A 10,593-nucleotide genomic window follows, 5' to 3' on the forward strand; every position below is an offset into this window, starting at 1 on the left:
TCCCTGCTATCCGCCCCACTGACTTTCACTACATCATTACACACTGGCTGCAGAGGATCTGACAAACAGGTGAATATGGAAATGGAAAATTCAAAGTGGTGTGTGTGTAGCGTGGCTGCACCAGGGGCTCCATCATGTGATGCCGTCGGCTCAACCATTTTCTCTGCCTCGAATATGCAAAATGCAAATGTGCACTCGCTCGCTTCAACACGCGCACATCCTATATACTCCCCAACGCCCTCCACACACGCACATTGGCTAAGAGGAAAGGCAGTGCATTTGATTACAGGAGACTGAGCGCCCAGTATGGTATGCTAATATGAATCATTCAGGGGTAGAGCAGGGAACCTGGGCGAAGGATCTGATTGGCCTAATGAGACCCAGTTATAGGCAGTGGTAGTTACAGTACTGAGAGTGATGCAACAAGGCGTGAAAACGCTGCAACTCCACACCAACCCCACGTCACGCCCACGGGACCTGTTTCTCCAGCTGAACGGCCGTGAGGAGAAACAGTCTCTGACAGTCAGCCCCACTGTAGCTTGAATGAAAGTCCATGTACACACTGAGACAACATGGTGGTCCATGCTACAGCCTACCTCTTCACCTCTCTGTCTCTGAGTCTATCTATCAGCATTACTCAAACATGTACTTCATTTTGGGAGCTTTACAAGGAGCGTTGACCCTAAAGGTGAAATGACAAACTCCGACTCCCAGCATGCAATGAGCCCTCCGAGGTCTGGTCTGCCCTATGCTAATGATTTACTATGGGATAATGAAAACAACAGTGTGTGTCTGTATTCAGTTTCAGGCCAATTTGTAAACAAGCCTCAACATTTCGTTTGTCGATAAGCCGAAAGAAAGTTCAAGGTAAAGCCATAATAGTTGATGATGCAGGTAACTGCTAATTGATTAGAGAGACGAGAGAAGCAGCAAAGGACAAAGAGAAGATAAAGACGTGAAGAGGGGGGGGGGAATAAAGAGGGGAGAGAAAGAGAAACGACAGTTTATTGCAGCAGAGATTGGACTTGCCCTGGTTTACAGAGTAGAAACAGAAGATCAATGAAAAAGACAATGAGCAACCCGTCTCCAAGTCGACAGTAGCACCACATAACTAATCAAAGTACAGAGAAGGAGAGCATCTGCCGCAGGCCCCTTTGAGTTGAACAGATTTAAGATTTAAAGCCTTTGGACTGCCAAAATCTACCCGTCTTCACAGGGAGCAGACGACAGATTACCCCTTATGTGGGAACTGGCAGGTTGAGAGGTTCAACGGTGGTGTGAGGTATAACTCCATGTGAGGTTGGTCATTTATGTGCTGTCACATTCCCTCTGAAGTCAATAGGAGGAAGACAAGATAAAGCCTCAGCTTCAGCAGAAACAGCAACCCCAACACTTCAAGCCAAAAAGACAGAAGAGGATAGAGAGAAGTGAGTGCATGCCCTCTAAAGAGCAGAGTCTATGCAGGGGTGCACGTTATAGACCTTGGTCATCGTGGCAGGAGTGTAGGAGGGTTTGGGCTTGGGTGGGACTGGGGGCTTCTTGGTCTCTGGGGTGCTGGTGCCAGGCATCTGGGCTGGGGCTGGAGCCTCTGACAAGGCAGTGTCAGTGGCGGGGGAGAGGTGCACTGTGGTGGGGTGGCCACTGAGCTCCAGCAGGGTGTTCTCCAGCTCGCGGATGGTTTCATCCAGGCTGTCCAGCCTCCTGTAGGTGCTGCTCCTAATGTCCTCTCCCTGCTTCCAGGGGTTCGGTCCCTGTTCTTCCCTGGCCTGGCTCTCCTCACAACCTGCAGACCCATTGGGTTTCACTGCTGCTTCTGCAGAGTCCTGACTGGGCTCCGGAAGGGTGGCAAGAATGCTCTTTATTCCAGTGCTGTGAGGGAGTGTCAGGTTCCTGGCCCCTGTCTCCACCCCTCTCCTCAGAACCTCTCTCAGAGAGTCCTGCTGCTCAGGGGAGAGAGTTATCCTGGAGCCCAGGGTACTGGGGCTGCTGCTCAGGCTGCTGTGAGAAGATCCTGCTCTAGGCTTGGGGACCACATTGGATGACCCTGTGTCCTCCTCCCTGCCCAGCAGTAACTGCAGCTTCCTGTAGGCCTCTCTGACCGTCACAATCTCCCTGAAGAATACCAGTAGTGGAGCCCCACACAGACGTATTTCAGTGCTTCCCTCTGAAGGCTGAGGTGGGATGGTGAGTGTCTGTAGAGCCTCTCCCCAGGTCCTGCTGAGCTTCTGAGCCTCCGAGGGTGACATCACCATCACCCTCAGGTCAGTCAGAACCAAGGACAGCTCTTCTCTCTCCTCCCTCTCTTCCTCCTTCTCAAAGGACTCCAGGATTCTCAGCTCCCCCCGCCGAGAGAGCTTCCTCTGGGACTGGCTGACGGGATCCTTCCCCTTAGAGACCTCCTGGATCTTGGGGGATATCTGGGGAGGAGCAGTCTGGCTCTGGGACTGGTTCACTGTTGGGGACATCTGATGGTCCTGTGTCAAGTCTCTGACAAAGCCTTCTGAGGGAGAGGGTGAAACTGACACGCACTCTGTCGGCACGATCCGGGGGACAGGAGAGAAGGACGGACCAGGAAGGGCCGTGCTCTGTGCCTGTTAAACAGAATGGGTGAATAGAATTAATATTCCAGCATACATTCAATAAGATAAAATAGGATTGTTTTCTAAACAGTGTAATGGTAATTGACTGGTTCTAAAATATTTCTCATTAGGGCACTAACCTGTGAGTGTGATGCCAGTATGCATTCTGAGCTGCCCTGCTTCCAATGTAGGCCAGAGCAGTCCAACGATGCTCTAGAGAGCTGGTAGACAGTTTAGAGTTTCACAACTGTACACACACACACACGCACACGCACACGCACTTCAGAGCACTGCAACCAACACAGAGAGAGACTAGTCACTGGAGTGTTTGTGTGTAAGGAAGAGTGATCACTCCATCAGGGAGTGAGTGTGTGTTGGTATAGGGTGTGTGTGTCATCTGAAGACAGTGTGTTTCGGGGTGTGTGCTGGTAGTGTAGATAGAACAAGGGGGAGTGCTGGACCAAAGGGCTGCATTTAAAACAATAGTACAAACTCCTTTATTTTCCCTACAGCACCAAGCAGAATAGGGTCAGTGTACATTCTGTGTGCTGGTGACCAGCTGCTGTGTTTGACAGGAGACCTTGTGGAGAGCACTCTGCAGATAGAGATAAAAGGTGAGGATGGGACTGTGTACTCTGGGAAGGGTGTAGAGATCAGGGATGGAACATGGGTGTGTGTATTTGAGGGAGGGGGTAGAGGGGTGGAAGTGTTAGTTCGAGGAGGAAGGAGGGCGAGGAGGAAGGTGAGGGCAGGCTCAGGAAGCAGCAGTCCACACAAGCCCTCGCGAGGTCAGGGAGGGTGTTACCTTGGTGCACAGGGCCCCTGGGGGCCATAGGTCGAGGCTGGAGGGGGGGCACGCTGGTCCTGCTGCGGGGGGAAATGGGCAGGGACAGGGGAGGGGGGTGGCTGAGCCTGAGGGGGGGCTCTCTGAAACAGCTGACAGGGGGAAGGGTAGGAGGGAGGGGAGGGGACAGTTGAAGTAATGTAAATAATGGTTAAATTAGGATAAGTTATCCATAATATCAAGATCAATTATCATAACTGGTTTATCAAAAATTACAGTAAAAAAATATTTAATCAGTCCAATGTATTGTTTCACTATGTGGCCAGCAGGGCATACGAACGACAATCACACAACTCAACGCTTCATTTGGGTCCACGTGGCCAGGCTGGGTTGGTCCTTCCGTCTTCAAGAGAGCGAGAGTTGCACCCCTTCTGAAAAAACCTACACTCGATCCCTCCGATGTCAACAACTACAGACCAGTATCCCTTCTTTCTTTTCTCTCCAAAACTCTTGAACGTGCCGTCCTTGGTCAGCTCTCCCGCTATCTCTCTCAGAATGACCTTCTTGATCCAAATCAGTCAGGTTTCAAGACTAGTCATTCAACTGAGACTGCTCTTCTCTGTATCACGGAGGCGCTCCGCACCGCTAAAGCTAACTCTCTCTCCTCTGCTCTCATCCTTCTAGACCTATCGGCTGCCTTCGATACTGTGAACCATCAGATACTCCTCTCCACCCTCTCCGAGTTGGGCATCTCCGGCGTGGCCCACGCTTGGATTGCGTCCTACCTGACAGGTCGCTCCTACCAGGTGGCGTGGCGAGAATCTGTCTCCTCACCATGCGCTCTCACCACTGGTGTCCCCCAGGGCTCTGTTCTAGGCCCTCTCCTATTCTCGCTATACACCAAGTCACTTGGCTCTGTCATAACCTCACATGGTCTCTCCTATCATTGCTATGCAGACGACACACAATTAATCTTCTCCTTTCCCCTTCTGATGACCAGGTGGCGAATCGCATCTCTGCATGTCTGGCAGGCATATCAGTGTGGATGACGGATCACCACCTCAAGCTGAACCGGCAAGACGGAGCTGCTCTTCCTCCCGGGGAAGGACTGCCCGTTCCATGATCTCGCCATCACGGTTGACAACTCCATTGTGTCCTCCTCCCAGAGCGCTAAGAACCTTGGCGTGATCCTGGACAACACCCTGTCGTTCTCAACTAACATCAAGGCGGTGGCCCGTTCCTGTAGGTTCATGCTCTACAACATCCGCAGAGTACGACCCTGCCTCACACAGGAAGCGGCACAGGTCCTAATCCAGGCACTTGTCATCTCCCGTCTGGATTACTGCAACTCGCTGTTGGCTGGGCTCCCTGCCTGTGCCATTAAACCCCTACAACTCATCCAGAACGCCGCAGCCCGTCTGGTGTTCAACCTTCCCAAGTTCTCTCACGTCACCCCGCTCCTCCGCTCTCTCCACTGGCTTCCAGTTGAAGCTCGCATCCGCTACAAGACCATGGTGCTTGCCTACGGAGCTGTGAGGGGAACGGCACCTCAGTACCTCCAGGCTCTGATCAGGCCCTACACCCAAATAAGGGCACTGCGTTCATCCACCTCTGGCCTGCTCGCCTCCCTACCACTGAGGAAGTACAGTTCCCGCTCAGCCCAGTCAAAACTGTTCGCTGCTCTGGCTCCCCAATGGTGGAACAAACTCCCTCACGACGCCAGGACAGCGGAGTCAATCACCACCTTCCGGAGACACCTGAAACCCCACCTCTTTAAGGAATACCTAGGATAGGATAAAATAATCCTTCTCACCCCCCTTAAAATATGTAGATGCACTATTGTAAAGTGGCTGTTCCACTGGATGTCATAAGGTGAATGCACCAATTTGTAAGTCGCTCTGGATAAGAGCGTCTGCTAAATGACTTAAATGTAATGTAAATGTCTGTGAGCTCTGGGTGACACGCTGTGTGTGTGTGACTTAGCTGTGTGATCAGCAGTAATCTGGGCCCACAGTGAATGGACTCTCTGTCTCAGTGAGGAGGCCTGTGGTGTGGAGGACATATGGCACCTGCTGCTTTGACCTGATCATCCTCTCTAACACACCAAGCAGCCAGCTAATGAGGCCTACAACAGTATGAGTGTGTGTGTGTGTGTCTGGGTGTGTGTGTGTAGCTACAAGCTCGCGGCAAAATTAAGGAAGCGGAGGAAGTGTCGTTTCTCAGCAACATTTCCCATTCCCCTTACCTAAAACCCTTCAGGGACCACTTCTATGAATATTATATCAACTCTGCAAACACTATTAATCCACTATTTCCGAAGCTGGTATACCAGTACCTCCAGTTCAGCAGCGATCATGTCCTCCTCTCCCTCCTCCTTGTCTCCAGAGGCGATGGTGGGAGGGGTGGACGCAGGACGCGGGTTTTCAGACACCGTCCGTCGCAGCTTCACATGGGGCTTCTGTGCTTCTGCCTCCTCCGCCTCCGACTTTCACACACATACATAGTGGAGATCAGAAACTAGGCAGGATGTGTGTGTGTGTGTGTGTGAATATACATCCATGCCTCATGCTCTGTCACCTTCATGCTCTTGCCGGGGATAAGGGTCTCTCCGCTGCGGGTGATCAGTCCAGCCGGGGATGATGGGAAGCTGCGTCGAGGTGGTGGGGGAGGGGGCGACTTCGAGGGCTTCTCTGTACGATAGCGAGTCACTGTCAACTGCTCTGCATCTGTGGCAGGCAGGGCAGTACCATGGGCACCCGTTAGAGAACCAGACACAGTACATTCATACGGGCACCACAGCAGACACTGACACATTCAGGAGCTGAGTATGTGACAAAACACTGCTGCCCATCAGTACATCAAAACAACAACGCTCTACTGTTACCTCTGTTGGGTGAGGAGAGGTCTGATGTATCCTTACCAGAACCACGTCTGGAGCCAGGTTCCTTCCCCGAGAGCTTGTGTGTGGCGTGCTGGGGCTTGGTAGGGCGGTGCTCTGTGGTCCCTCCCCCACTCTGGGTGATCTGAGACTGGGAGGGTGTGTTGGAGGAGGGCTTGTTGATCTGCTTGGCGGCAAAGTCCAGGTCTGGGATGGCCTTCATCAGCTCAGCCTGGGTCTCCTCCAGCAGACGGTTGATGTCTTGAGCACTGTACTGGGTCAGACTGGCACGTTTCTCCTCCCAGTCCCGCTCTGCTGCCTGGGGAACCATAGAGAGATATAGCACAGGGAGGGTTATTGTATTCACACACACACACACACACACACACACACACACACACACACACACACACACACACACACACACACACACACACACACACACACACACACACACACACACACACACACACACACACACACACACACACACACACACACACACACACACACACACACGCACACACACACACACACACACACACACACACACAAACACTCACCACAGGAGGTTGGTGGCAACTTAATTGGGGAGGACGGTCTTGTGGCAATGACTGGAGTGGAATCAGTGGAATGGTATCAAACACATCAAACATGTGTCTCTGTGTGTTTGATACCATTGCATTCGCTCCGTTCCAGCTCTTATTATGAGCAGTCCTCCCCTCAGCAGAATGCACTGACACTCACTCACACATGTGCAGACATCCACACTTGTAGACTCACTCACCAATGCTAGACCAGGACAACTACAGATTAAACACTAGAATGGAGTAACAGAAGGGTTCCTTACCAGTCGAACCTCCACAGACACAGCCTTATCAGCGGCAGCGCGGTTGGCCAGCTCTTCCAGGGCCCGGCCCTTGTGAGGCACAGGGGGATGAGTGTCCCTGTGAGGGCCAGAGGAGGGGTGGCTGTGTCCATGACCGTGACTGTGGCTGGAGTGGGGGCTCCAGTTAGACAGGCTGCTGCCGCCCCTCAGGTCACTGAGGTTGAGAGGGGGGCTGGTGGGCTTGTCAAAGTCAGAACTCTTACGGAAGTCCTCACTGCTGTGCTTGGGGAAGTCGTCCTGCTTCTTCCATACACCCTCGTTCACTTGCCTGACCACACAAACACAGCCAGTGTCAGGCGATGCCAGTAACGTCTGTATATCGGCCAGTATGTGTTCAGTGCTGATGGGCTGTGGCTAGACAATGCAGACTCTTGAGTTACACATCGTTCAGGTACCTGGTCAGTGTGTGGTGGGCTGTAGCTTACCTGCGAAAGGTGGTCACTGGTCAGTGTGTTGGGTCGTACCCGCGCATGGCGGTCAGTGTGTTGGGTCGTACCTGCGCATGGCGGTCAGTGTGTTGGGTCGTACCTGTGCATGGCGGTCAGTGTGTTGGGTCGTACCTGCGCAAGGCGGTCAGTGTGTTTGGTCGTACCTGCGCATAGCGGTCAGTGTGTTGGGTCGTACCTGCGCATGACGGTCAGTGTGTTGGGTCGTACCTGCGCATGGTGGTCAGTGTTTTGGGTCGTACCTGCGCATGGCGCTCAGTGTGTTGGGACGTCCCTGTGCATAGTGGTCAATGTGTTGGGTCATACCTGCGCATGGCTGTCAGTGTGTTGGGTCGTACCTGCGCATGGCGGCCAGTGTGTTGGGTCGTACCTGCGCATGGTTGTCAGTGTTTTGGGTTGTACCTGAGCATGGCATCTGACCGCCATGCGCAGGAGTTGCAGTCTACTGCAGAGATAGCCTGCAAAGTAATGTCATACTTTCCAGGTCCATACCCAAACAGTTCGAACTACTAATTTTGAAAATTACTCTCTCCAGAAATAAGTCTCTCACTGTTGCCGCCTGCTACCGACCCCCCTCAGCTCCCAGCTGTGCCCTGGACACCATTTGTGAATTGATCGCCCCCCATCTAGCTTCAGAGTTTGTTCTGTTAGGTGACCTAAACTGGGATATGCTTAACACCCCGGCAGTCCTACACTCTAAGCTAGATACCTTCAATCTCACACAAATCATCAAGGAACCCACCAGGTACAACCCTAAATCTGTAAACAAGGGCACCCTCATAGACGTCATCCTGACCAACTGGCCCTCCAAATACACCTCCGCTGTCTTCAACCAGGATCTCAGCGATCACTGCCTCATTGCCTGTATCCGCTACGGAGCCGCAGTCAAACAACCACCCCTCATCACTGTCAAACGCTCCCTAAAACACTTCTGTGAGCAGGCCTTTCTAATCGACCTGGCCCGGGTATCCTGGAAGGACATTGACCTCATCCCGTCAGTTGAGGATGCCTGGTCATTCTTTAAAAGTAACTTCCTCACCATTTTAGATAAGCATGCTCCGTTCAAAAAATGCAGAACTAAGAACAGATATAGCCCTTGGTTCACTCCAGACCTGACTGCCCTCGACCAGCACAAAAACATCCTGTGGCGGACTGCAATATCATCGAATAGTCCCCGCGATATGCAACTGTTCAGGGAAGTCAGGAACCAATACACGCAGTCAGTCAAGAAAGCTAAGGCCAGCTTCTTCAGGCAGAAGTTTGCATCCTGTAGCTCCAACTCCAAAAAGTTCTGGGACACTGTGAAGTCCATGGAGAACAAGAGCACCTCCTCCCAGCTGCCCACTGCACTGAGGCTAGGTAACACGGTCACCACCGATAAATCCATGATTATCGAAAACTTCAACAAGCATTTCTCAACGGCCGGCCATGCCTTCCGCCTGGCTACTCCAACCTCGGCCAACAGCTCCGCCCCCCCCCCCGCAGCTACTCGCCCAAGCCTCTCCAGGTTCTCCTTTACCCAAATCCAGATAGCAGATGTTCTGAAAGAGCTGCAAAACATGGACCCGTACAAATCAGCTGGGCTTGACAATCTGGACCCTCTATTTCTGAAACTATCCCGCCGCCATTGTCGCAACCCCTATTACCAGCCTGTTCAACCTCTCTTTCATATCGTCTGAGATCCCCAAGGACTGGAAAGCTGCCGCAGAGAGACACCCTGGACCCAAACTGTTACAGACCTATATCCATCCTGCCCTGCCTATCTAAGGTCTTCGAAAGCCAAGTCAACAAACAGGTCATTGACCATCTCGAATCCCACCGTACCTTCTCCGCTGTGCAATCTGGTTTCAGAGCCGGTCACGGGTGCACCTCAGCCACGCTCAAGGTACTAAACGATATCATAACCGCCATCGATAAAAGACAGTACTGTGCAGCCGTCTTCATCGACCTTGCCAAGGCTTTCGACTGTCAATCACCATATTCTTATCGGCAGACTCAGTAGCCTCAGTTTTTCGGATGACTGCCTTGCCTGGTTCACCAAATACTTTGCAGACAGAGTTCAGTGTGTCAAATCGGAGGGCATGCTGTCCGGTCCTCTGGCAATCTCTATGGGGGTGCCACAGGGTTCAATCCTCGGGCCGACTCTTTTCTCTGTATTTATCAATGATGTTGCTCTTGCTGCGGGCGATTCCCTGATCCACCTCTACGCAGACGACACCATTCTATATACTTCCGGCCCGTCCTTGGACACTGTGCTATCTAACCTCCAAATGAGCTTCAATGCCATACAACACTCCTTCCGTGGCCTCCAACTGCTCTTAAACGCTAGTAAAACCAAATGCCTGCTTTTCAACCGTTCGCTGCCTGCACCCGCACGCCTGACCAGCATCACCACCCTGGATGGTTCCGACCTTGAATATGTGGACATCTATAAGTACCTAGGTGTCTGGCTAGACTGTAAAATCTCCTTCCAGACTCATATCAAACATCTCCAATCGAAAATCAAATCAAGAGTCGGCTTTCTATTCCGCAACAAAGCCTCCTTCACTCACGTCGCCAAACATACCCTAGTAAACTGACTATCCTACCGATCCTCGACTTCGGCGATGTCATCTACAAAATTGCTTCCAACACTCTACTCAGCAAACTGGATGCAGTTTATCACAGTGCCATCCGTTTTGTCACTAAAGCACCTTATACCACCCACCACTGCGACTTGTATGCTCTAGTCGGCTGGCCCTCGCTACGTATTCGTCGCCAGACCCACTGGCTCCAGGTCATCTACAAGTCCATGCTAGGTAAAGCTCCGCCTTATCTCAGTTCACTGGTCACGATGGCAACACCCATCCGTAGCACGCGCTCCAGCAGGTGAACCTCACTGATCATCCCTAAAGCCAACACCTCATTTGGCCGCCTTTCGTTCCAGTTCTCTGCTGCCTGTGACTGGAACGAATTGCAAAAATCGCTGAAGTTTGAGACTTTTATCTCCCTCACCAACTTCAAACATCTGCTATCTG

At 52.1% G+C, this 10,593-nt stretch overlaps 1 protein-coding gene across 7 annotated transcripts in view; it reads right to left on the reverse strand.

Annotated features, from left to right (window-relative positions):
* LOC124015564 (SRC kinase signaling inhibitor 1-like) overlaps window positions 1–10,593 on the reverse strand; it is a 239,673-nt gene that overhangs the window by 17,583 nt on the left and 211,497 nt on the right. For 6 of the 7 annotated variants that reach the window (XM_046330872.1, XM_046330877.1, XM_046330876.1 and 3 more), the window contains 6 exons: window positions 7,092–7,398; window positions 6,284–6,560; window positions 5,941–6,089; window positions 5,699–5,848; window positions 2,720–2,800; window positions 1,482–2,591 (listed from right to left, as the gene is read on the reverse strand). In XM_046330872.1, the coding sequence (XP_046186828.1) occupies window positions 1,482–2,591; window positions 2,720–2,800; window positions 5,699–5,848; window positions 5,941–6,089; window positions 6,284–6,560; window positions 7,092–7,398 (2,074 nt within the window). The remainder of the gene's footprint in view (window positions 1–1,481; window positions 2,592–2,719; window positions 2,801–5,698; window positions 5,849–5,940; window positions 6,090–6,283; window positions 6,561–7,091; window positions 7,399–10,593) is intronic. The other variant, XM_046330878.1, reaches the window with a different exon arrangement.

The sequence above is a fragment of the Oncorhynchus gorbuscha genome, linkage group LG26, assembly GCF_021184085.1.
Source record: "Oncorhynchus gorbuscha isolate QuinsamMale2020 ecotype Even-year linkage group LG26, OgorEven_v1.0, whole genome shotgun sequence".
NCBI lineage: Eukaryota > Metazoa > Chordata > Actinopteri > Salmoniformes > Salmonidae > Oncorhynchus > Oncorhynchus gorbuscha.